At 39.7% G+C, this 27431-nt stretch overlaps 2 protein-coding genes across 4 annotated transcripts in view; both read left to right on the top strand.

Moving 5' to 3' along the window:
- agbl4 (AGBL carboxypeptidase 4) overlaps nucleotides 1–27431 on the top strand; it is a 252890-nt gene that overhangs the window by 180900 nt on the left and 44559 nt on the right. The gene's annotated exons all lie outside the window — the stretch shown is intronic.
- On the top strand, nucleotides 4764–18786 carry bend5 (BEN domain containing 5). Of its 3 annotated transcripts, XM_018673363.2 has the most exons (7): nucleotides 4769–4910; nucleotides 5034–5092; nucleotides 6265–6395; nucleotides 7344–7827; nucleotides 9422–9570; nucleotides 11880–12093; nucleotides 12335–18786. In XM_018673363.2, exons 3-7 carry the CDS (start codon nucleotides 6294–6296, stop codon nucleotides 12529–12531), a joined length of 1146 nt encoding a protein of 381 aa, XP_018528879.1. In that variant the 5' UTR covers nucleotides 4769–4910; nucleotides 5034–5092; nucleotides 6265–6293; the 3' UTR covers nucleotides 12532–18786. The 3 variants fall into 3 exon arrangements, with proteins under 3 accessions (XP_018528878.1, XP_018528879.1, XP_018528880.1); XM_018673362.2 differs by having other exon boundaries at nucleotides 4764–5092; XM_018673364.1 differs by lacking the exons at nucleotides 4769–4910; nucleotides 5034–5092 and adding an exon at nucleotides 5119–5316.

The following is a 27431-nucleotide window of genomic DNA, read 5'->3' as shown; positions in this document are numbered from 1 at the left end:
GAGGAGACGGTGGAAAAGGTATTAGAGGCATAAGAAAAATTCTCTCTGAAACCCGGGGACAGCCTTGATACTTTTAGGATTTCTTGTGTCGTGTCTGACATTTGATGTCGACGCAGAAAGGGCACAGAGACAGACAGTCCGCATTGCTCTCAAACAAATGGGGCAATCTTCACTTTTTTATATCTTTTTTGCTTGTTTGTTCCCTGTGGTCTGTTGTTCGACTCGCTGTTGCCACTGTATAAATTACAGTTTTGTGAGTTCCCTATCTAGTTAGCGGAGAATAACAGTCTGGTGACACTGGCAAGATCAATACAGGTCCACAGCAGGAGGTAGAGCGGCCTTAATGAACTGAATTGACTGGTGCTGAAATATGATCAGTATTTCTCTGGTGGTCATTATGTTCCTTATGAAGAAGATCAATGTCTCCTGGGTGGATCACTGAGTGTACACAGCATGGTGGCAGGGCCAGCACTGATACCATTCTAAATACTTAATGAAGGATTTATTCACAATAAGGTTTGCCTCTGTGTGTGTGTGTGTTCTTTCTTCTCTCTCTTTCAGTCAAAGGTCTTTTTTCAGGCCCCTCAGCATTAGTAACTGATGTGCTCATATGAGGCTGTGCTGTTCATTTCATGGGCTATCACTTTTTAAATTGGTGAATGCCCTCTTCATGGTTGATTAGTAATTCATGCGGAGCTAATTAAGAGGCATAATAAGAGAAAGACTAGTGAGATGCCTCCAACCAAAATAGGAAAACGGCATTAACCCTGGACTGTAAACAGTTGTGATTGATTGTTGTGGCGTGTTGCCTATAAAAGACGGTTTACGCCTCTCTGAATCTGTCATCTTGGAACCAGACACCCATATCTTCATTTTGCTCGTCGCTCTCCCCCGATCTTAGAGCATCTTTCCAGAAAGTTGCCTTAATGATCCCTCTGTCCCGGCTGTCTAACGCCTTGGCATAGTCACTTTTGCAGGGGTCTGGTGTCTGTATGCTGCTGCTCCGGGCTGGCGCTCGTTCCTGCCAACCCATCATCACGCACACACCTGCACCAGCATCTGTCTGTCCCACAGATTGGCACAGGTGCTGCCTTCAGATTGGCTGTCTACGTGCCGTAAAGTTAATGTACGCACCTTCCAAGCACTAAAGTCTTTTTTTCAGCTAGAATTGCAAGATTTCATCTCGCTCTCTTTCTCTCTGTGTTTGTTTGTGCACACATACACGGATCAGAGACAGAAAGTTGTTTATTTCATCTTTCCGTCCATCTGTCCATTTGTCAGTGGGAACTCTTTACGATTCCAGGCGCAATGCTGCGATGATGACGTGTGTACCCGCAGTCTAATTCCATCATCAGCATCATTACTGCTATTATCCCGTGTCTCCCTTTAATGCAGGCTAATGGATGACCAATAAAGATAGATGAGCCTGGCAGTGTGGAGCTAATAGGCAGGACATGATGTCTGGCTTCTGTCCTGACTCCAGTCTTTACTCGATCAACTGCCCCCACAGATAAAACATAGCTAAAATATTATCTAGAGTTATTCATTCAGCTTTAATGAATCATTGTATCGTCAGATAATTAGCATGCCGATAGTTTGGGAGCAAATCAGAGCAGAGTTTGTGTATTTGAGTAACTATTTAAAACAAAAAAAGAGCTGATGGGTTTATTAAATAAATAGCAGCTTTGCTTATAATTCTCATTACGATGAAAAGTCAACACACAACATTGGGCACACAGCATTTAACTTCTATGTAAAGTGTTTTGATTTAAAAGATGTTGTGGATGTGGAAAGGTCATTTCAGACTTAATGAAAGTGGTGCCGTCCCTTCTGTAATTACATATGTATAGTCCTGTAGATAAAAGGGTGTGTGTTTGTGTGTGTGTGTGTGTGTGAGAGAGAGAGAGAGGGGGAGAGAATTTGCAAACTCATGTAATTATAAATGCTGAAGTTAGTTTTTTTCTGTGCATTGAAAGCATTTGTTCTTTTTTTTTATATAAATAAATCCCATTCTCTCTGTTCTTTATAATGATAATTTAAACAGATTATTTTGACCTTCCCCAGTTCTTTTACTCTAATGAACCAGAGTAAGAAAGTATAAAATTGTACAATAGGACTACAATAGTAACAGTTACTCTTGTGTGGACTTTCTCTTTTTGCTTTTATTTCTTATTGTGTTAAAATGAATATAATGGCAAATACAGAAAATACAAAAATTCACATCCTGTCATAAATTTGTTATATAGTACATTCAGTGTGTCATATTTATCTGCAGCCTCATACACTGAATTTGACATAACCGACTTAAACAGAACTTAACAGAATTTTGCTTCTCACAAAGCTGCAATTCTCATTCCTAAAAATATACACATTTGACGCTACTGTAAAGAAACCTTGCATATAAATGTATGTGTGAATGGGTGAATGTGACCTGTAATGTAAAGCCCTTTGAGAGGTCAGTATGACTGGAAAAATGCAATATAAATGCAGTCTGGATACAGGTACTGAACTACATGTGGAGATGCAGAGCAGTGAATCTGAAGTTGAAAACTAGATTTTAAGACCTCCACTCACGTTTAAGTTTTGTGGTGCTATGCTAGAATAACATGAGGTCACCAAGCTTATGTTAAAGCTGTAACATTCCTGCCCTAAACACAACACTGTGTGTCTGTGACACAGCAAAATGTCTCCTGTGAAAAACACCTGTTGGGACTGTATTACAAAGCTTAGAGAGAGACGTCAGTCAAGCACACTCCCAAACAGTCTTTAGAGGGCGTCTACAGTATTTTATCACTGCATATGTGAACTGTATATTACTGATCATTGTTGGAGAACATTATATTATATACATTATATGATGTATAGGCCAACACTTATGTTCATTTATGAAATTGTGCGTTTTCTATGTATTACACAAAGTGCATACACAAAACAGTTTGTTCATTCAAACACTGTGGCCTGGTTGAGGCCGAACAAGAGAGTTCAGCAGTGCAGTGGAGCAGTGAAATAATTACAGGGAGGAAGAGGGAGTACACGGGTTAAGCTGTCAGACTTTTCGTAGCTTGGAAATAGTTATGATAGAAGCTGGCAATTTACCAAATCATATTTGGTAAGGATATTAATTTGTACAAGCAATTTTGCTATCAAGAATAATATGACACATAATGTAATGTAATAATTAAATGAAAATAACAAACAGGTGGTGATTTACAAGAGATATATGTATTACATAATTGAGAGTTTGTCTGAAAAAAAGAAGAAAAGTTAGGGGTTAGGGGAATGTGAAGACCGTCACAATTAGAAATGAGGAAAATACTGTCAAATAAAATGTATTTGGGTAGCTCAACTTTTATTGTGTCTTTAGGCAGACTCCCATCTTTGGCGCACCTCCGTGAACTCAAACTTTATGAGAAAGTTGTTGTTTAAATTTTATTGAACTTCTCTGGGCTGCAGGAATGAATAACATCATGTGGTGCTTTTAAATGGAGCGGTGTTCCCCTCTAAACACTGGCCACTTCAAAGACAGCAAGCTCCAGAAACTGAGCGGCCTTATGTTGACAAGCCCAGCCTTGAGGACAGGAGAGCCATTGAACAGAAGCTTAGATTAACAGTAATCCTTTGTTCGACTTGTTCAGAAGCTGCTCAAATCTCTTGTCTATCTCTCTCATTCCTGTTATAGTCTGCCAAAGTATCCCTGCATGCATACACAGGATGACCATGACTCAGCCTCAAAAAAAACAAAAGCTTCTCACTAAATTTAATTTCTGTAAATTTATAGGAATGTGTTACATTTTGACTGTTGTTATTCCTCACTGAAATGTGAAGCTCAAATCAACAGCACAGCTGCCAGATGTAACCATTCACTTATATTGAAAACAGCCTAAAATACTGCGTCCAGTAACTGAAATAAAATGACTGGCATTATGTTCTGAGAGTTATTGCCATCGCTTCGTTTGTTTGTTTTTAAATTCTCTTGTATACATCTACCAGTCTCAGGGAGCGGTCATACAGTACAGTGAACAAATATCATGAGGAAGATGGCATTTGAAACAGGCCTAATCATAACGAACTAAATGCCTGAAACTATGAAACAAAATATCAGAGAAGAAAAAGGGGCTCTATATAGTTCTGCATCAGTTACTTTTCAATTACAGCAGCCCAAGCAGAACGAAATTGTTAGTGTCATTTATCGACTGTGTTGCTCTCCATTAGAGTAACAACTGAGCGAAATCCATCCTGTTGTATAACCACCTGGTTGTCTTATAATAACAAAGAGTTCATGTCTGTCAGCTGGCCTCAAGTCTCTCTGGTGTGACACAAGGAACAGATGAGAGGCACACACCAGGAAACACATAAAAGCACACAGAGACCAATGAAATCTGACCGGGCAGGTAATCATCTTCCCACTGTGGCTACCTGAAACAGAACTCAGAAGACAGGAGTGAGGAGTAATGGGTGTCTAAATTGATAAGGCTGATGACCCAGGCCTACTTAAATATCGTGTCTAATCACGTAAAGTGATGATGAAAACATATTTGCTCCTTTTTTTTTAATATGCTGACGTTTTTATTGGCATTAGTATAAATCTTGTTCTTTCTTGAAGTTTTAATCCTGACAAAAATTAATAGAAAAAACTTTCTAAAATCATAATTAATCACAAGTGCAAGTGAACACTGATAAATACAAATAAATGAAAACTACTTATGTATCTCTTCATCTCCTGCAACGAGGTTAATGCTATGTCTATTACTCATGCCTTGATGATCAACCCTGGTGATGTGGACCAGGCAAGAGTAGCCGAGCGCAGACACCATCCCCAACCCCCTTATGTGTATATATTTTTTTTAATACTTTGTGAGGAAAAACTGTCAACCATATCCAAAGTGCAGGACCAAAGAGAAGTAAATAATGTATGCTTTTGTTAGATTCTTTGAAGACGATATGTGCTACGCGTTACCCGTTTCAAATGTGGAAGATTTCAGACCTCTGCACAAAACAGATTTTGATAATCAGAAGGTGTATCTGGTTCACAGAACTGAAGAGAATGGCAGCGCAGGCCAGCCGTGCGAAGCACAGATCCTTGCCCTTGCAGGTAAGTTGCCCTTTTAACACGTCAGATTTTTATAATCTTAGTGCTGTTTTTCTCTGTCCGATCATGTAACGTTGATGTGCGCGGAACTCGGAAATGTGTCAAAGCAGGTCCTTTTGTCCGATCTGTCAAAACGCGATCAGCTGGAGTCTGACACTGATAGCCACAACAACGTCCTCGCTTGTGGCTAGCTGGATATGCTAGTTAGATATGCTAAGATAAGTTTGGTAGGTGGTAGTCATACCTCGTCGTCAGTGCTTTGCGGATTTTTATATTCAAGGTGTCGTGTTCCAAGAGTTAGCTCTCTTGTTTCGATAGAGTAACGCAGGTTGTTTCGCTAAATACGTGGCATGCAGCGTTAGCCAGTCAAAACGGTTGTTTACAACATGTAGCTAACGCTTGCTAGCTCGGTGTGTATTCGGTCTGCGTTAGCATGTTAGCATTGACGCGCTAGTTAACTGCGTGCGGACGCAGGACGGCCACGACATGAAAAACACATCTGACAGCCCGTGGTTGATCTGTTATCATTTCTGGAGATAGTTTGTCGATATAGTTGAGACGCTAGCCCGGGGCTTTGGTGGGTTGCGGTTAGCTTGTTAGCTGGTTTATCTGTCGGTTTGTGCCACAGAGGGGATGCGGCGCTGCAGTCATCGCCCTGTGTCAGACATCCGTGCAGAAAAGAAATAGCAACCTGTCTGTCAGTAACATATCAGCGTTATGGGCTGTTTCATGACAGCGCATCATGTTAATGTGCTGAAGTGAGCAAGTGAAATGATTTGCTTAACGTTAGCTGCAGTTACACTACTGTTTTCTCACTGTCGTTTTCTATGCTCGATCTTTAACAAGCTACACCACTAATCCCCGAATCTGAGCTGTCTGGGCTGCAGGAGCGGTCCGACCTGACTAACACCTTCACAGCGTCGGTTACACTAAAGCGACGTATAGATAGGATGATTTGTACCTTAGTTCTCTGTAAAGCTTAGATTTTTATATCAAGGCTAAGAGTGCTAAAGTTAGTTTAATCTAGCAGAATGGAGAGAAAATTTAACGCCCTCGGCCCGAGTAGGAGAGATGGATGAAATAGTTTTGCAGGTGCCGTCATGTTTTATGAAAATCCAACTAACTTTCTGGAAACTGAACGAGTTTCTCCTTGCTTCTATTTCCGCACTCCACAGATACAGTAGAGGAATTTGAAGACAGTATAATGCAAAAGAAGATGAAAATTCCCAAGATGTCCATCAAGAATTCAGGAAACTCTATTGAGAACAGTTTTGGAGAGGAGAGAATGCCACTCAGGCATAAAAAGGTAGGCTCACCAGAATTAGCCAAAAGTGGTGTTATGTTGGAGGAAACAAGTTTGTACATTTAACTGGGCAGCACTGGGTAAATGACTCTGTCTCACCAGATTATGTTTATACTGACAGTGACACCAGTATCAAGCTGTAAAAATACACCACCCCTTGATCGCGCTTAAATGATGCTTATCCACTGATAGCACCATTAAAATGAATTTATGTGATAATATAATCACAATTAAAATCAGCCATGTTTGTACCTGGTGGGTGCAAAGATTACTTTTAATAATAATCGTAACAAAATGAAGCAAAGTCTCCCACTTAATTCACTCACAATCTTGGACGGTGTCAGTGAGGACCCTAAATAATTTTGCTCAGTGAAAAATTCTAATCTCAACACTGTGTAATTATGGCTGCACTTGTGACTGCATGTCCCTTGTTTATGTATACATATCAATAGTCTTTTATTTAAATATTTCTATTAACAATACAATGCCACATTTCCATAAACTTGGATGACGCCCAAAATCCCCCACGCTATTTTTACCATATGCTGGATTAACACAAATTCAGCACTCTGGACAGCTGCCCTTTCACAGACAAATCCTCTGAGCGGCTCATCGAAGAACTCAGTGACTCCTCTCCTCCCAGTTCCAATTGAGATCCACACAGTCAAAACAAACTATCTGCAGTCTGTCATGTCACTTTTAGATTGATGTGTGGTTTTTACATCTGGTCTGCCTTCAAAGTGTTGGATGGAATCTCATTTAGTTGCACATTTGTTGCATTTCATTACTGATGCAGCAAAGAGATTTTTGAAATTCTATAAATATTTTATCTGGCCATCTCCACACATGTCCATTTTTTTCATGCTCATAGTCTTAACTAACTAGTAACAATTCAAATTAAATTTCACCAGCCTATTCATTCGCTAAATTGACAGTTGTTATTTTCTTTAGGCCCTTTCTCAGGACCATGGGCGCCCCCTGTCCAATTCGTCCAAGAGCCTGGCAGCAGTAGTGGCCCGCTTGGAGAGAAATGCAGCCAGCTCCTGTATGGAGGGCGAGGAGGACCTGGATGAGGATCGGCTGGCTGAGGAGGGAGAGGATGCAGAAGACGAAGATGAAGATATGGACGCAGAGCATCAGCAACATCATCACCAGCAGCAGCAACCACAACAGCATTTGGAGGTAGATACAGATTGTGTGTCTGAGGTGGCCGCGGCCGTGGTTCCCAGAGTCTTGTATGAGGAGCTGGTTCACAGCTACAGGCAACAGGAGGAAGAGATGAGGAGGCTGCAGCAGGAGCTGGAGAGAACCCGCAGGCAGCTGGTACAGCAAGCCAAGAAGCTGAAGGAATATGGCAGCTTGCTGACAGAAGTCAAAGAACTGAGGGACTTCAACAGGAGGCTGCAAGACGTACTTCTCATGAGACTGGGCAGCGGTGAGAGACCAAGTACATGCAGTAACATACAAACTACTGATGTCACTGAGTCACTATAAGAAAATGCCTTGTCAAGTCTTGTCAAAGTCAAATCAGTGGATATGTAGTGTTAGTATCAATACTTCAGTAGTCATAAAACTGCAATCCAAAAGCACAGAACATTCAAGTAACATATTAGAGAGTCAGTCTTGGACTGTAACATCTCTACACCCTAGACTTGCCAGCCACAGTAAGAAAAGGTGGGAAGTGTGTGGATACATTATAATTAGAGTGTGAACTGTATGTCCCACACAATGCAGTGATTTTACAGTTTAGAAAATAATGTGACCACAAGTTCCATTTAGTAATCCCTCTATTGATTATATCACTTAAACGTCATTGTAGATATTCAAATTTTTGTTTTTCATTTCAAATTAGAATTTTCAAATTTCGTTCTTGTCCTTGGAAAATTAAAATACATATATACAGTTATAAGTGGAACTAAATTAGACCAAAGTTGAGTTCAGATGCTCCTCTTAGTGTGGCTAATGTTTGCATGTTAGGTGGAAAGGTAGACTGGTGATTAGAGTAACCATGCTCAGACAGAATCCCCTACATGCTCACTAAGAAAGTTGCTTTGAGCAGTAGTGAAATGCTTAGTATTCTGCAGTTTTCATTTTGTGAATTTTAAAGACCCCATGTAGCATTGCAGTTCAACTGTAGAGTAGATCAGTTTTGCTATTTAGGTTTATTGTATTTAGTATAGCCCAGTGTCGCATACAGTGTCTCTGTCGGTCCACAATAGCAATGGTTCCTTAATCCAATCTAATCTCTCTAAAATGACGCAGATATGAGAAAGAAGGGAGAAACCCTGGGAGAGGAAATTTAAAGTGAGATTCCTCACATTGCATACTCTGTGAATGAAGGTGCAGTTAGATCTATAGATGTGAAAATGACAGTTATGAAAAATAAAAGATTTAATAAATATCACTAAAACAATGCAGAGATTATAATCCAGCAGTTTGATTTTTGTAGGTTACATACTTAGGTAGCAAATTTTATACAGGAAGTTGAATAAAATGCGGCACTGTTGTAAGTGTGATTAAAAGTGGTGTCATTTCAGTGCACAGCAGTGTACAAACTCGAGCTCTGCCAGATGCTGGTGTTAACTTCAGCCCCACTGTAGATCTGGACAGAGGCGCCTGGCTACTGGCTAGACCATCTAATGGACAGGCTAAAGATTAGAGCACCCCGGGGTGCTGTCAGGCAGGGGATGGAGTGCTCTGACCGATATTAAAACTCATCAGCTACATTGGAGCTTAGCATGGCCAACCACCAAGCCAGCTTAGTTCCTGGGCTAAAATAACCGCCTGTCTCAAGACACAGGCCTGGGCCTAGGCAGGAAGCAAGAAGCACCATAGGGCTTTAGGTGCAACTGGCAACTGTTACAACTAACACATTGTTCAGTGGCATTGGACTCAATTTCTCCTCTATTGTTTCAAGTTGACTAGCAGTTGATGGATAGCCTTTGACCTCAGCTTAACTTAAAGTGTTGACAGTGGTGAATTTGTTGCTTGTACCTCTGTAATTTTGAATGTCTCATTTGTATTTCCAGAGCCTATGCATGACAATGGCACTCAGACAATCAAGGCTGAAGTGGTTGAACCCATTGTTGAGGCCCAGGAGACATGCAGAGAGGAAGCCAACACCAGTTCCAGCTACTCACCCTCACCTAGAACAGTATACACCTGCAACGATGGGAAGGTCAGTATCAAAAGACTAAGAGACTCTTCAGTTAGAGTTTCATGATCCATTCCAGCTGGCATGTGATTACCTGTTTTTTTTTTTTTTTTTTCCTAGTCAGATCACACGCCTGTTTATCTGCTACCAAACCCTCCATGTGGTCTTTCTGATGTTCCCTGTCTGTTCTCATCTCCTTCATCTTTTTTTTTTTTTTTGACATTTATTCTTGAAGGCAAAATCACTCATCCAAATGTAAACAAAAGGGTAGCCCAGACGCTTAAATTCAAAACACATGAATGAAAGATGCCATCACTCAGAAGTTGATTGACAGGCCTTTAGCATAGTCCAACAGGCAACAAATTAATTTGTTTTCTGATGCTGTTAAAGACCTGTTAGTGATAAGTCAGTCATCAGTATTTTCTGTTATGATCGGGGGAGAAACACCTGAAATGCTTAGTTTTCATTTATATGTCCACTTCTCAAATGATATATTTCAGTATAAATGTACTGTATATGGTCAAATGTTACATTACAAATAAGGCCTTTTAAACCTTAACTTGTAAATAATCTCAGTAACCTCCGTCACCCTTTGAGAATCCTAAACCCTTCAGTTCCCTCTCTCTGTAAATCTGGCTCTTTGCCTGCGGGTGACCGTGGGAAGTAGTCTGATTTTGTTGGAAATGCTGTATTTCCTCTTAACACCCATGAACCTGGGAACATGCCGTCATAGTTGATCAGTCCTTTCCCCCCGGCTGCCCTACCCTAGCAGGTAAACAAGGTTGAGAAGATTATTATTGTTCCTGCAAGCCCAGCCAGAATCATCAGTGTTTATTAGCCTGTTAGGGTTCTTTACTCCCCCCACTGCTGTAACTCAACCAGCGTCCTGTCTCTGATGACAGGGGGGGAATTGGTACTACAAGCTCTGGGGCCTGCAGCCACTTCAAGCGTGAAGAACACTTGCAAATTAGAACTCTCCTACATCAGGGACCCCATATTAATTATTTGCACGAGAGGAATTTAAAGTGACTGACAGGTTAGCCCTAGTGAGAGCACGAGAGGGGAAAAAAGAGGTAGTAAAGGGGGAGGAGAGATGGAGAGAGGGAGATAAACGAGAGCAATGGGGAGGGAGGATGAAAACAATCTTGTCTAACTTGAGGGCAGTAAAAAGCTTGTCTGCTGGCTGGGGGCCTAAAGCACATTAGCTGCACAGGGAAAAGCCTTTTGGATGCTAGCCTAAAGACTTTACAGTGATAAGAGCGCAGAGAAGGGAAAGGGAGTCACATATGCCCCCTGCTGCATTAGCTCACCTAGAAGACCAGGGCAGTCTGCCTAGGCTGGCAATCGGCTTGGAGTGTTTGGTGCAGGCTTATGCAACGTGCAGTGACAGTGCGTAGAGAGCTACAGGCTGAGTTCATAGTGGAGGTAATCCAGGCTGCAAGCAGACAGTGGCCTGAGCTTATTTATGTATTCTAGGTGGTGAAAGTGGTGCTTCTTGGGATTTGTAATTTGTTCTAAGCGGGAGCTGGTTAAGATGTGTTCTTCCACAACTCTCTATGATCTGCCTTGTCCATTTGGACTTAGAGGGTTTTTACACCCGCTTTGAGCATTGAATATTGGTGAATCCGGATTGGGATCCCACAGCACCTTACACAAATCTCCCTACGCAAGTGGGTGGTTACAATCGTCACAAAGGGATAAAATGTAGAATTGTGTTTGACAATATATGTAAATGTTTTGTTTTACAGTTAAAACTGATGCCTCCAAATATGATACCAAATTAGTTTTATGTTTAGTTTGTTTCTCCTCCTCTCTGTCTGTAGACGTCTTTGGTCGGTGGTCACATGCATTTTGTTTTAGCATCAGTGGCGTTAAATGAAATTTCTTTCCTCACTCAGTGATACTGTAACTGTATCAGTAATACTTTAACTACTTAAGTCTGATATTGTTGCATCTGTTGAAACCACTGAAATGACCTTAACCGACACAGTTTTAAAAGAGATTTATAAAAGCTTGGTGTTGTTCAAAGGTAGCTTATTAATTAAACAGGTGGGTAACTGTGTGTTATTTTCCACCATTGATGGGGCCAACAGATCTTCAGTGGACAGTCATGGTTGGAAATTCAGCATGAGCAAACAAGTGTGTAGCAGATGAGACTGTAGTAGTGCTTTGTGTGCTTTAATGTATCAATGTGCTGGTCTTGTTTTTAAACTGAGCTGATCATAGTCACAGTGCATTAGAGCTTCCATTTTGTCGTGCACTGTGAAGATGACAACACCGGAAGAATATTTTTATCCTCATGTTCACAGTGTTTACACCTCTCCTCTGTGCAGGTACACCTCGGTGGTGGAATTTGGGTGGAGGAGGAGAAGTGGCACCAGCTGCAGCGGACCCAGGGAGACTCCAAGTTCACAAAGAACCTGGCTGTAATGATCTGGGGCACAGAAACCCTCAAAAATCGTAGTGTTACAGGAGTGGCCACCAAAAAGAAAAAAGATGCCCTGCCCAAACCTCCGCTGTCGCCCAGCAAGTTGAAAATCGTCAGAGGTAAGGTTCTTACTTAGACCTGAGGTTTAAACCCATGAAATCAAAACTGTGAGAGATGATGAATCCTTGATCTGAAGGACCTCTTGTATGAGACAAGTTGGAAAATACCAGGTACAGAACAAATGATTTTCTTTGCTCATATTAGCTTTCAATCATGAATGATAATCATTAGACACCAGAGATAACATCAGCTGTTTTTCACTCGGTGTAGTCTCACTGCTAACGCTCACTCCTTCCTCAGAGTGTCTCTACGACAGAGTGTCTCAAGAGACAGCCGACAGCGCAGAGATTACGCAGAGATTATCCAAAGTGAACAAATACATTTGTGAAAAGATAATGGACATCAACAAGTCCATCAAGAACGAGGAGCGGCGGGAGTCCAAGCTGCTCATCAGACAAACAGTCAAGATGGAGAACTTCACCTACGATGGCATGTAGTCAACATCAACTGTTGTCACACCAGCGCCTTCTGCCTCCCCGTGGTCCGCAGGATATTTAGGGGACTTGATATGGGTGTTTGGGGAATGTTTGTCAGAGTTTCAGGAGCGGTTATATTCCTTTGACACATTGGATTGGTCATTATGTTAATTGTTTAAACAAATACACCCCTTCCCAGCTCCCTGTAGAACAACCATTACCTTCCTCAGTGCCCAGTTTCCTCATTAGCTGACAGACAGCTTTACCCACCAGTCAGAAGTTGAACACATGTGAACTAGTTTGATATGAGCTGGTATGAGTGTTTTTATAAGCTTTACAGTGGAATTGGTACAGAAACATGGTTTCTTGAGGTGTGTGCATTTGTGTCAAAGGAGAGATTAGATGTGTTTGTTAAATTAATTTATTGTTCTGTGTCAGAACATAATTTTGAGTCATTAAACTTTTAAAAAGTAAGAGGTTGTTTCCCTAGACGAAGTCTTCTGATGCTATAAAGATGATGATGCTAGCTTGCATTAGATCTTAGGCATGTGAACAGTTGGTTTTGATGACTATCCATGCAGTTTCTTGGTGTTTGCTGTTGGTACTTAATGCATAGAACGAGATGTCAGTGTCTCACATGCCTTCAAAAGTCTTAATTGGTAACAGCCATATTGTATTTTGCAACAGAGATTCTGTTGGTCCAAGAGATGAACTATGTGTGTGCTCCCCCTTTAAGTGTAGGTTAATCACAACACATCACTTTATTAAAAAGAGGGCTTACAGAGATTTAATGGGAAGTATGATTCTAATGAAGAGTCTATGGAGTGCTATATTTGTTTTGTTTTATATGTTGACCTTTGAATTATGAACATTTGCCATCACTAAGAGCGCACAAGGAAAGGTTTTGGTGGCATATTCCTGTGTTACTCTTAATCAAACATGTCACTTTGAGACGACTTGACTGTTTAATGGGTTGTAGTGGTACAGGCACATTGATGCCTAGAAAGGCCTTAAATGGATTTGGCAATCACCAGGGACTAGTATGCCCCTGGGTTTTCTAGTAAGCTGTGATTGTACATGTATAGTAAGCTGAAGTGATGAAGCTTCACCTGCACTTTGCTGTGAGAATGTAAGAGGTGGCTAGGTACTATTTTCTGTGTGATTCACACCATTAAGTTGAGCTGAGCCAGGCTATTTTCTGTCACCCTCCCCTCCTGGTAAAAGATGCTGGGCTGTGCGGGACAACGTGGGGAGCAAAATCAGAGTACAGCTTTGCACGGTTCAGGTCATCTTCTTGTGGAAGCAGTGTTAGCTGTGGGTAAAGCTGTCTGAAAAACTGTTGTGCTGTTGAAGTTGTCTGGGCCTGCTGAACCCCATAATAACCCCCTCTTTTTTAAGCCACGCCACTGGGGAACAAAGTAAGGTCGCTCCAGTGACAGCTTCCTCTGAGCTATGCCATCAGAACTTTGAAAACTGTCCTCTTTTTCTTGTATGTTTTTTGTTTTTTTCCTCTCCAGTTGTTTCATTGTTTTGATCCAAAATGGTTTGTGTGGCTGTCTGCAGGCTGGAACTAAATGCTGCAGATTGAAATCTCAACTGTGACCTAGCTGTGGCTAACTGTGAATCTGCTGCAGAGCTGCCCATCAAGCCTTTATCCTCTTCACACTCTAGATTCTCGTTTGTCGGTTGATTTATTTCTCTCTATCATTTTGTCTGTCTTGGTTTTTTGTTATTTCAAAAGTTCAGATCAGCCTTTTGTTAAGCTACCTTATGTTGTGGAGATATTTTAGTGTACATAAAACACATCTTTTTAATTTTTTTTCCACCAAACATGGATATTTCAGTTTCTAGTCATGTTACATGTTACAGTTGTAAAGGTTCTGGTCATGTTTTGGTTTAATTTTTGTCGTAATTCCACGTTACCTGTCAATTTGTTGTTTCTTTTTACACTTCTCTATATTTTTTTTGTTTATTTTCATATGAATTGTTGGCTTTAAGCTTGATATTGTATCCAAATGTAGATCAGTGGAATCTACAAACAAATGAAAAAGATATCTCCCTTTCTTAGCCAAAGTAATCTCTGTGGAACAAGAGAGACAAAACTTTCCTTAATGTAATATTTTGAAAGAGCCCATACATTAAGCTACATTCACAACATGTGATATTTGATAAGCCTCACTTGGAATCTACCTTCTAATGATCTGCCACAGTAAAATGAAAATCAATATTGTTAAACCATTGTACTTCAGCAATTGAGAAGCAGTAGTTAGATTGACACAAATCATTTACATTGAATGCACTTTAAACTTCTGGGCAATTTGTTCAATCTTAAAGAAATGTATTTGTGGTATTCGTCCTTTTTTTTTTTTAAATGTCTATATAGATTAAGGCCTAACAATCATTGTATTATCATGAAGCACCTTAGAACATTTTTGGTTTAATGTTTTTTTTTTTTTTTTTTTTTTTTTTTCCCTTTATGGCACGAATGAGTTATGGCATATACTTTTGTTTTTATCAGTCAGATATGCCCCTGACATGCCAATGCTCCATAACAAGCTTGATAGATTTAATACTTCCAAAATGAATATTTGAATCTTTGAAAACCAGATGTCCACAAGTCATAGTTCTGTTGAAACTGGACTCTTTATCTCCATCATGGCCTCACGAACAATAAATGGCTTACTTGGCTAATTGGCATGCTAAAGTCAACAAATCTTCCATCAAGTAGCTTGGTTTTCAAGCCCAAAAACATGATTCACCAACCTGAGGATGTTTACCTATGAAATGTGCAAGATGACTGGAATATGTGCTTTAACTTGATGTGTCAAGATGCTGGTTGTGTATAGATATGACTTATATAGAGATAATTTGTGTATTTTTAAAAATGAGTGGTAATTGTAAGCCAAAGTATTGAATGCTGAGATCAAGGTAAAGAAGGGGGATGATGCTGACTGAGGAATCAGCAGGGTTTGCACAAAAAAGGCCCATGCCAAGGTAACAGAGCTTAGTGAATCTTAAGGCACCAAAATGGTGCCATATTATTTTTTGAGTTCTTAAAAACTGTCCCTTTTTTAGTGTCCTTGAGTTTTTTTGTTTTGTTGTTTTTCCCTGTACAAAGCAACATGTGAGGTTTACGTGCGCCAGCATGTATTTAAAATACATGTGATTTAAAAGAAAGAAAAGATTTCTGCTGTGCAAAGCAACCTTGCTGAAATTCTGACACATTGTCGTGTATTGTGTTTGTGTTTGTTTCTTTGTTGTTTGATGCCAAAAGGAGGTGTGGTTTCAAAGGCTGGTTTCCTGGAGTGATTAAGTCTAATCCTTTAACTAAAACCATCTTTAGTGGATGAAAGCTGTATGGAAGTACTGTTTTTAACCCAGATTTGGCTTAATCTATGAGGCAAGGCCAATCTTTATCAAATGTACCAAGTCACTTGCAGAGGAACAGTTTGGGATTTAGCAACATATTAGTAACATACACCAATATATAACCTGGCAGAGCTGTTAATGGATACTGTAGGCTAGTTTGGCTCTGCAACAACACCAGACCTCCCAGTACTCTCACTGTCACACTCAAGTAGCGATAGGGAGAAAATGTAACTTTCGCTGGATCTGTGATCCTCTTCTTGTGCCACCTCTAGGTCGTTACTATTCTGACATTTAAATGGACTGGATTTAAAAAATGCACATGTATCAAGATAATAGTAAATCCTGTCCTCCTTTGCTTGCTTGGTGTTTTGGCGTACGTTGTGAACACCTGTCAAAGCTGCGGAAGTGAGGGAGCTTTATGTTGCTTTTTGACAGTTTGATTGGGAAAAAGAGATCCGTTTCAAGCTTCACTTTGTGGAACAAGATAAATGGCTTCATCTCACGGTTTTTGCAACTAAGTGTACACAAGATACATTACTATTTGAGCCTCAGATACAATGTCAGACTTACTTCAAAATAAGACAAATGGGAGGAACACATTGTTAGGCCTATATTTTTCTTAAGGTATCAGTAACTTTGTATACAATCCACAAACCGGTTCTACTTCATCTAACTTCACCGTCCTACCTCATTGTTACTCTGGTGTTTGTTTGTCAGTGACTGTAAACTATGTGTGTATATTAAAAAAAATAGAGGAAAAGGTATACCTGGTTACTCTCAACATGTATAGCATATAAAACTTGTAAAACACCTCAGTACACAAATATCATTCTTAGGAGAAATCAGTTTTATTACCTGCTTAAAGATGCTGCTGTAAAGGGGTGTCTGCGTGAGGGGTCGTCTCTGAATATATATATCTTCGCTCTTTGCTATGTCGTGCAGTTGATCAGTGGTTGTGTTCTGTCTCTGTATTGCATTCTGAGATTTTTACTGGTTGACGGTGCTACCAGCATACAGTTCAAAAACTGATCTGTCTATCGGACCTCAAATGGTGCTGTTTTTCTATGTTTTTATCCTCATACAGCTATGTTTTATTCAGGTGTGTCAACCGCCACTATCCCCTCAGCTAATCAAAATTTTAAGCCAAACTATTCCGCAAAACCGATAAACCCTGCTATTACTGTATCAACTATATGCTATCCATCCAAATATTGTAGATAGTGATTATATCCTCAGCTGTGAGTTTCGGAAGTACCTCAGAACTTGCTGATTTTCAATGGATGCATCTGCTTCTAGCACCTGTTGTCTACCGATATTACTTTGTTGCAGTGTATTTTCAGAAATATGCATTTTTAATGGTTAGATCAGGTTACACTCTACGTAGTACATGATTATTAGCTCATACTCAGATGACCGTTAAATTTAAAGGATACCACTGTTCACTGGTTGCATGCCAGGTTGTCATTAAGGAAATCTCAGTTGGACTGGGCAGTATATTTCATAGTAGCAGAGGTCCTCAGCAAAAAAAAAAATTTAAAAAGAGGAAGAAAGAAAAAAAGAAACTGTTCTTGTTTTCTAAATGTTCTTTTTAAGTCAAAGCTAAGTGCAGTTTGTTTTACAGAAGAGGGGTTCCATTGGTAGTTCTGGTTCTGGGAATATACAATATTCATCTGGTTGAAAATGAAATTTGTCAGAAATATTATTTAAATCACTGACAGTCTTCAGGGTAAAATCACAAAGACTGTTGGTTAGTTTCAACCTACCAGTTTTGGAATGATTATATTTATCTAGTTACAGTTTTAATCTGTGATTCCCCACTTGTATCTCTTTGCCCCCCATAGTTGTAATAACTCAAATGTATTTTTCTGTGTTAAAAATATGAATTTAGTGTAGCAGTTTGCTCATGATTGACTTACTGTGAGCTAGAGTCATAGATACAGCATCATACAGTGTCTGGATTTGGCTCAATTATTCAAAAGAGTGCAATATATTTAATTTTACCCCCTGCAGTGACACCAATGGAATCTTTTCTGCGCCAAAGTGTTTGCAGTATGTTGAGTTGTACTCTGTCAGTATGTATGTATTTGGTTTTCTTGTGATTTTTGTTTTTTCCTCCGATCATGTCTGCGAACATGAAATGTTGCTGGGGAATTCCTCTCTACTGTGAGCAGCGTGTGTGTGTGTGTGTTTCAAATACACAGGAGTTGGTTTCATTGGAAGCACTTAAGCCATTTGTTGGACTGTTTTCATAATGGTTCAATTGTAAGCTTTGCTCTGGTCCAGGGAATTGACCCAGAGAGTTTTGTGTGTAACTGAATTCCTATGCAGGTGTTGAGTTGTAATCACCTGGTACCACATCACTGTTAGGGTGAGGGACCAGCCAGGGAAAGTTATAACTGGAGAGCGTTCAAACCTTTGAATGTGTCTGCGCAGCCTTGAGATGGGGAGGGATAAATGGCGACATGACAAATCCGTACAGAACTATTGCTACATTTTCACACTCATGGAGTTTTAACTAAACTGAACTATACAGGGCTGCTTCGGTATATACCTGTCTGTTGTAACTGCATTACAATGATCATTAGGGAAAGACAGGGTTTTTACTGTGTTGAGTATTTCCAGCTGGTATGATAATGTGAAAAGGATTTCAAGACTATTGCAGTAAACACTCCCTCACCCTACTTTAGCCTCCCAGAGGCACAACCCTACATTTACAGAAAATGTTAGAAGTATATGCGATAGAGAGTGTACATGTCTTTGCTAAACCGGCCACACCTCTGCTATGCGAGCAACTCTTTGACGCTTAGCATCCTGTTCTGTGTTTTTTTCTCTTGCTGCATTCAGGAACACCTGTCTAATGTATAGATAAACAGAAATAAATCCAGACTTTTATTCTATCAGCACAAACCTCTCGTCTTTTTTGTCATTTTTTTCGTCATGTTCCTTTATTATAAGAATAAAATACAGTGACTCTTTATTTTTAATCACTTTTCATCATGGAAAATACTTTGTTATGGTTTTTATACAGTGATGATGATACCTCTGCCTCCATCATATTGTATTTGTGTTGGAAAAGTTAGGAGAAGTTGAACTTTGTGGACTCAGTGGATACAACCACATCCAAATTACTTCAAGATTATTTTTATTTTTATTTTTATTTTTTTCATTTACTTTGGTACCTTGTTAAAGGTATAGATCAACATTTTGGCAAATCCGCTTTCTTTTCATGCCAAGAGTTAAATCAGAAGATCAATACCATTTTAATGTCTGTATGGTAAATATGAAGCTACAGCCTGCACTGAGTTAGTTCTGTCTAAATGTAACCTTGCTACTTAACATGTTCTATATTGTTTTGTTTAATCTATATACAAGCTGAAGTATTAAAATGTCAACTTACCATTTAATGGGGGATTTAGATACCAGACTTTTTTTGGAGTCTTGAGTTCCTCTGCTGTTTCTCATGGGCAGTTGTGAGATCGCAAATAAGCATATTTTTAATGCCAAACTATTACTTTGATTGTACCATTTGCATCAAAGGAATTCAGTATTGCCGTACCTGTATTGTTTGCTAGTAAGAGACATTTTTGGAAGTTACAGGGGGCTCAGAGCGAGAGGTAACTTAATTTCCTCAGGCGATATTTTCACCTCAATCTGTATATTTTAAAATCACCAAATCGGGGTTAAATCTGGCCAATAACTTGGAGCACAAACCTGCTTCAAGCTTTAAAGGTGTTATTTTTTTACACTGGAATACCACTTAACTGATGTCAGAGGAGTTTTTATTTTCAAATTGATGGCCACACATGCTGAATGGGTTTCATTAAACCCTAGTGACCTCTAGGCTAATGCAGATTTCTCAGCACACCGCGACCCCGGTACACTTTTAATTTCAATGCAAAAATTAAAATTAGAGTTTGAGTTTGCCATTCAGCATTAGAGATTTACTTTTAAAACGCTTCACCCTGGAGTCTGACACTGTGAAGACAGACAGATTTCCAGACAGACAGAGGCAGATGAGCTCTGGTGTTTCTTTCTCTGACAGCTCATTCCACCGTACACAGATTGGTGTGTGGCTTTGTAAGCTCTTAGTGCCTTTTCACGCCATATCTGACACCAGCTTTCCATTGTCATAGGCTCTGTAGTTAACTTCTGTCACCACAAAAATCAGTCTGGCAACCCTTTGGCTGTAGTTTGTGGTGTTTTCAGAGTGCATCACATCTGCAGTGGAGGTGAGGGATTAACAGGCAGAGATTTCTCAATGTCAGCCACGAGATAACACTGTACTGTGTTTATTCATTCAGTTCCCATGCTGCTGGCCTGCCTCTGTGCCACACAGCATGCCGATGATTGGCAGCACTGTATCTAACATGTCCCATGTCCAAACCATACTGCAGTATCGAGTCAGCTGCATGAGAGCAAGATAAGACAGAAATAGAGTGTTGACATATCAGATTGCTCGTAAGATGGCTTGTTTGGAGAGGCTTGAATTTAAAATGAGCCCCATCGTTGAATGCTGGATTTGGTTGAGTCCACATTGGAAACTGATAGGAAGTGGTCACTGTGAAAGCCATTTCCTCCCCCTGTTTCCTTCCGAATAGACTTGAGCTCTCTACACGCTCCCTCATGTCACCAGTTCGCTCCCGTCTGGCACGCCAATGCATTTCCATATATTATTGCCTCTGTAAGCAAGTGTGTCGTGTGCCCAGGCTTTTCTTACAGCCCAAGGGGACTTCTCAATGTCATTATCGCTAAAGCCTGCCACATGCCTGTAATGTATTGCCGCCTGGCTTTATTGGCAGTGCGATGATTCAGTGGTGGTGATGATGGATTAGTGCCGGCTGGGTCGAGCTGGGCTGGGCTGAGCTGGTCCAGACTGGGCTGGGCTCCGCAGCCTCGCTGTCTGTCGCATAAACACCGTGTCCTCCTCGCACACTGCAGTATAGAGGGGAGACATTGTATTTATGTCACACACCCAACCTAATGAATATGGTCATTTCAGTGCTTTTATGGAGCTTCTTGGAAAATTGTATGATTCATCGTGTCCACCTTTTGCTTTTCATGCAGACACGGTGTACACAGCAGCGCTGCATAATAGGTAGCAGTAATGCATCCTCTTTATGACTTTGTTGCCATTTTGAATGTGAAAATATAACACCTTTTGTTGCCTTCTGGAAGGGGAAGTTCAGAGAGGGTGCACTGGGTGCATATGTTACCTCGGTGTAGCAAGGTTTAATGTTTCCATCAGCACACACACACACGCATTTCGTTCAGAGGAAGGACACGCGGTGGCCTGTTTTATTACTGAATATGAAACACACTCCATATAATGCAGCCACCCAGGCTGACCTAAACTAAATGGCACGCTGGCCACAAGCTTAAAGTCAAAGCTCAACACTCAGCTCTAGATTGCAGGCTGTTCAGTCTGTCTCGGCTGGCTTGCTGTTCTATACTATCACGGTGATCTGGCTCCAGCCTCGCTGCAAGATGCGTGCTGCTTCTCACCACAGCACATGGTGGTTTGTAACAGTCAAGGATACAAGATATTCAGCAACAAATGCAAAGTCATGAGTGGGTTAAACAGCACTGGCAAGATTGGTGATGAGTCTGTCTTTGCTCTTGGGCAATGTTTTGTCTAGTTTGTCCATCACTGACTGAAACAATTCACTGACTTTTTTTTTTTTTCCATTTGACCCCCTCAGTTTGCTCATCCTGCAATATTTCTGCCCTATACACATGGAAAGCTTTCCCATTACTGTAAATAATTAGAAACTAACAAAAGAATCAAGCTTATACTCTATTAATTGAATCTCATTCGTGCTGTTAGTGTGGTTGTGTATGAAGCACTTTATTGTCTAATTTCTTAGAGATTTGTTTTCCATTTTAAGCAGCTCTACATAATCAACACAGCATTCATTTACAGCATGGAGCACACATCTGTATGCAAAATATGCAAGAAGTGTGTTCATTATATTATCTCTGTTGACGGTAATGATGTTGAATCATACAGTATCTCTTCCTATATTCCCCTCTCTGCCACTGTGTTTATCTGAAGAGTGACTGCAGGGTTAACAGACAAGAAATTATCACTGGTTCATTCTGCCGTCGCTCCTCACACACACTGATGAGCTACCAGTCAGGTTCACAGTGTCTCTGCTTTCCCTGCTCTTTACACACCTTAGTTTATATCCACCTACAGCGTCATCCAGCTGCATGTCCCTACATTGTCAGTTAGCTGTATGTATGATAAGATATGCTGACTGTGGCTGTTAAATTTCTCTCTCCTGTCAGCGTTATTCAGAGGTCCTTATCATTTTTAAGAAGCTTATTTAGCTGCTTCAATGATAAAAAAAAACTGGTAAAGTTTGGAATCCCATCAGCCCCTCCGGTAAGTAGATGCAAAACTGAGCCCTGCTACACTCAGATGCACACATACATACCTGTGTATGCGCGCGCACACACACACACACACACATATAGGCATACTTAAACATAGAGCTTACAAATGGCCTCTATTAATGCAGACGGCTCCCCCAATTAACAAGATTCAAAGCGATGATGAATTTTTCATTCTCTGAACATTTAAGCTAATTATGGCCCAAATGAAGCAGGTTCCAGTGAATCACCATGGCAGGGCCTGCCAATGGCAGCCAATGTCACTGTCACAGTGCCACTCTGCACCACCACCCTAATCACTACAGCTGCTTAATATTCATCTCCCACTGCTCTCTCGTCGCCTCTCTCCTTCCTGACTCACCTCACCTCTCCTCCCATATCCTCTTTTTCTTTCTCCTCCCTCTGCTCGTCTTGCTTCTTGCTCCCTTCCTCTTGTAACTTTAACTTTTCTCCTTTTTTCCGCTGTCCTCCATGCACCAGTCCCTTCTCTCTCTCTCTCTCTCTCTCTCTCTCTCTCTCTCTCTCTCTCTCTCTCTCTCATCATAGATGTGTTGTTTAAAATGGAAATCAACTAATTGTGCTAATAGCATTTTAATAATAATTTAATGTAGTAAATAAAGCTTGTTACAAGCTAAGCAATTCTGCTGGATTTCAAGGGCAATCAATCTGTGTCTGATACAATCTGCGTGCCTCCTTGATGATGGCTGTGTACGTACAGATCTAACTACATCCATGTTAGCATATATAGATCCACAAATATAGGCAGAGATCACTGTGTGATTCACCATCCCCTTTTAAAATAAAAATAAAAAAAAATCGGGGGCATGTGTTTTTAGACTGTGGTGAATCAAATAGCCTGATTTGAGCTTACATATTGGTTCCTAGTCTCAAAAACAAAAAAGGTACATGTCATTTACCTGAAAATGCAAAGGATCTGGAAACAAAAATAACATGTAGCCTGCATGTATAGTTGAGTGATAAAGACTAATATTTGCATTTATATTTCATATTCATTGTGAATCTGACTCTTGATCACTTACAACCAGCACATCAAGTTGATGGGAAAAACTCAGTTTAAAGCACTTAAAAAAGACACACACAAAATGACCTGTACTATTAACAGTGTAGTAGTACAGGCCCCAGAGGTCTTTGTGTTGGTCTGTTGTAGTTTTCAGTATGGCTCTATAGTTTGACATTATCCTTTTTAACCATGTGGCCCGTTTTGAAACAAACTTATGTTGTTGTTCATGCCTTTTTTTTTTTTGTTGATCATAATCAGTTCTCCTCAAGAAATGAACAAACCTGAGTTGCTTCAAGTCTGCTTGGCTTTGTGAGTCAGTGTTATCCATAAAAGGGATTAGATTACCTTGTAATCACAGATGAATAGTTCGTTTTGCATTTGGATTCTTCTGCATATGTTTATCAACTGTACCCCCCACATGAAACAAATTAGAAACGATGAGGACCTCGAGCTAGAAAGAGAAAGGCATAAAGTGCCGTGAGAAAGAAAAACAATTTAATTTTTCTTTTTATGTTCTACCAGTGGTCATTTAACTAGCCTCTTTATTTAAATGGTAATGTGAAGCCAGCTAAACAGGCATGGCGAATCAGCCTTGAGAAGAGAGGGAGACTTCAAAAAAAAAAAATGGCTGGTGGTGTTTTCAGGCTCTGGAAGTTTATCTGGGTCTCTCCTCCAGTCGTCTGACAGAGGGAGGCAGAGTGGGGAGCCGATTGAGCGACAAGGATAACTCTTCTCGGTGTTGGAGTATAATTAATTAGGTGTGATAAATTATACCGTCTCTAGCAAACCCTGACAGCACTGGCACATGCAGCCTCTAATACACACACACACACTCAAATGCGCTCTCTCCTCATATAAACATGCTCATACACACATGCCTAAACATGAATGTCAGTATTCCCATTAGATAAACCTCAGCACTCAGTTTGTTGTGAGAATAAACATCATAAAACATGGATTAACTGTCATTTTGCAATTTCTCTCAAATCCAGCAGATTATTCTTTTTAAAGAAAGTGGTGTCAATAACTGTTAAGTGTTGACTGAGCACTCCTCATAATGAGATGCATAGTGTTTTCTACCTCTTCCATTTCATGCTGTAGTAAGAAACTATCCACAACTTCATCTCGACAATAGGACTAATATTTTTCACTTGAATCGGTGGAAACATCAAAACATTTTCAAAGATTAGTTGTTCATTTGCATCTTTATCTGCCAGAATCAAACATTCTTAAACACTGTATTATAGTATTAACATAAAAAGTAAATCTGATTGTAGAGGCGGAAGTTACACGGCTGTTAAACTTAAATTCCTTTGACTGATGTGCGAGCTAAATGTCAAATGTACAAAGAACAAAGAACTAAACACATCACAACAATGAACAGAAAAGTGAATCCAATATGTAAAAACATAATTTTGTTATGTAGCTCACCATGTTACTTGTCCTCTGGTGTAAGAGGTAATCGACACAGTCAGTTAAAATGTAAATGTTGTATACTGTTGTTACATTTTTTACCATTTAAATTGAGAGAGAGCACTACATTTAATTTTGAAATAACTTATTAAATTGCTTAATCAAAGCAAAACATGGATCGACAGAACAACTAAAGAATGTTTTTAGTGGTTTTCATATTGGCCTCTACTCAAACATAAATGAGGTATAATTATGAATCTGGAAGCATCAAGGCTGTTGTTGAGGTGCTGTAAGTACGGTCTACACTTGTCCCATTTTTCAAGCAAACATGATCATTTAAATTCAGTCAAGGATCTCCACAAGAATTTTACCAAAATCAAAATCATCTTCTCCCACTTCACCTTCTCAAAACTGCCCCCATCATACCAAAGTATGATGAAAACATAGCGTAACAGAGCTCTGAGTTTATCTGTTGTGAAATGTTGTTAAATATCACTATCCACTAAATACAGATGGCTAGTAGATAGATAGAAATGAAGCGCACAGATTGCTGCTGCTGTAAAACGTCTGCACTGTTCATTTATTTTGAAAAACCGTCAACCTTTCACATCTTACATCACTGTATTTCTGAGTGCTATATGCAGTTCTCATATCTGACGGGATTCACGTCTGAGGACCGAACTGACACTTGTCTGCCCTCGTCAGTGTCAGCCTGGACCCCAAGTCCATGGCTGAGACGCACACACATAAACACACACTCATACACACAGAAACACGCTGCCAGCAGGTGCTCTTAATGGCCTGGTGTTAATGAGAGTCTTGTTTAGAGCTGTCAGATGACCCTAGGCCATGCAGACTGACACCAACTCCATGTTCACAGCTCTAGAGGTCACCACGCGGTCTATGTATGTGTGTGCATGTAACAGTTTGTGTGTATTGGTGCTACACAAGGAATCAATTATTATACCTAATTACCTTTCCAGCCGGTACATTAACACTAAATCAGCATATCTTTAATGTTTGGTAGTTTAATTTTCAATCAGTAACGTTGATATTAATCTCACTAAATCTTATCTATTCAGTCTATTCTTGCAATCACAGAAAAGGGTTATTCTCATAATGTTAGTGTGTGTGTGTGTGTGTGTGTCTGTGTGTGTGTGTGTGTGTGTGTGTGTGTATGTGTGTGTGTTCTCTTCTTCTGCACCACACTGTGATCTGTAGGTGCCTGGAGCTAGCTAACATGATATAAATATTCCAATAGGACACTGGCTCATGAAGGATTTTATTACCACTACATGTAAAAAAAATAATTAGTTAATTTAATCTGCTCTGTTTTGATTTGTATAAATATAACAGAATTACATTTATTTTGGGCTGCAATCATGAAATAGAGATTAGTTCATAACTATAATTATACAAGTTCATACAGTGATGATGATCTGAAAAAGGCATAGGCTATTGTTAACCTTTTAACAATACATCATATCCACCCTCAAAAGGTAACGCTGAAGAACAAAATCTAATATAAATAAATAAATAAAGGAAATGCATGCACTGCACAAACAATATTGTTTTGAGATTGCTAATCTCTGCTTAGTTTTCTAATATTTTAATTAATAATAATTTATTCTGTTTAATCTTGTATTTTTGATGACTAAGCTAGATTTACAAAACTAAACAAGTTTTAACAAATACAAAAGAATAGAAAAGTTACTCCATAAGGATACTTGAATCCTAAAACTAGAATTTTGAAAAATACAAGGGGAAGACAAAACAGAAATATTCAGTGGTGGAAGAAGTATTCAGAGCCTTTATTTAAGTACATGTAGCAATACCACAGCACAAATACACTAGTCCTGCACTCAGTATATTACCCAAAGTCAAAGAACATAAACATAAGCGGTAAAATGTACTTTAAGTCTCTGTAAGTAAAAGTAAAAGTTCCCATTATGCATAAAAATGGCTGTTGTCAGTGTAATATTGATATCAGTCTATAATATTGGATTATTATTAGTTACACATCAATGCATATGCAGCAATTTATGAGCAGCTAGTTGATGTAGAGCTAATTTTAATATACAATTCCATAGATTAACCTATAGCAATGCATTGTATTATTGTATAAGCTTATCATAGGTTTTGTGTATAATCATTTGATCTGTAAAGTACCAGTAACTACTAACTATAGCTGTTAAATAAATGTAATGCAGTAAAAAGTAGAAAGTCCCTCTTGACTCTGTTCCATAGGATCCATTCCACCCAGTTAGTTATTCAGCTCGTCACTAAGTTTTTCTCATAATTTTCTCATAGGCTCTCAATATACCTGACTCCTTCCTTCCTCACAGGTTGTCACACAACAGTTCACTGTGTTTGAAATTGTGCTCTGTGTCTCTGAGATCGGTTTGCAGCCCCCTAATGAAGGTGTCTGTGTGGCTGAATTACATGAACATGTAAATATTTGAAAATGTACTTTTGAAGCCACAGTAAGCAATTTAATAAAGGCTTTTTCAAATTTAGCTCAAAGAGAATCCATTTTCTCCTTTTTCTTCTTGCGTTATTTTCCTTCCGTGTCCCCAGCCAGTGTTTTCCAACCTTTAGCACACTCACTGTTAGTCTTCCTTTATGTGTTGACAGTGAGAGTGTGATCTAGCTTGCTGTGTGGAGACCAATTCACAGAGTGGGAAGTGCCTGCGTCAGAGCCAAGCTGTGTGTGTGTGTGTGTGTG

Source organism: Lates calcarifer, linkage group LG17 (genome assembly GCF_001640805.2).
Source record: "Lates calcarifer isolate ASB-BC8 linkage group LG17, TLL_Latcal_v3, whole genome shotgun sequence".
NCBI classification, from domain to species: domain Eukaryota; kingdom Metazoa; phylum Chordata; class Actinopteri; family Centropomidae; genus Lates; species Lates calcarifer.
Note: the sequence above shows the minus strand (reverse complement) of the source record. Positions and strands in the feature narration are given on the sequence as shown.

What these genes read in the sequence shown, in the direction of transcription:
- bend5 (XM_018673362.2), top strand. Translation starts at nt 4,909, where the DNA reads ATGTATGCTTTTGTTAGATTCTTTGAAGACGATATGTGCTACGCGTTA. An exon ending in TGCCACTCAGGCATAAAAAG is followed by an intron (nt 6,396 to 7,343) that starts GTAGGCTCACCA and finishes TATTTTCTTTAG; the next exon opens with GCCCTTTCTCAGGACCATGG. An exon ending in CAAGTTGAAAATCGTCAGAG is followed by an intron (nt 12,094 to 12,334) that starts GTAAGGTTCTTA and finishes CTCCTTCCTCAG; the next exon opens with AGTGTCTCTACGACAGAGTG.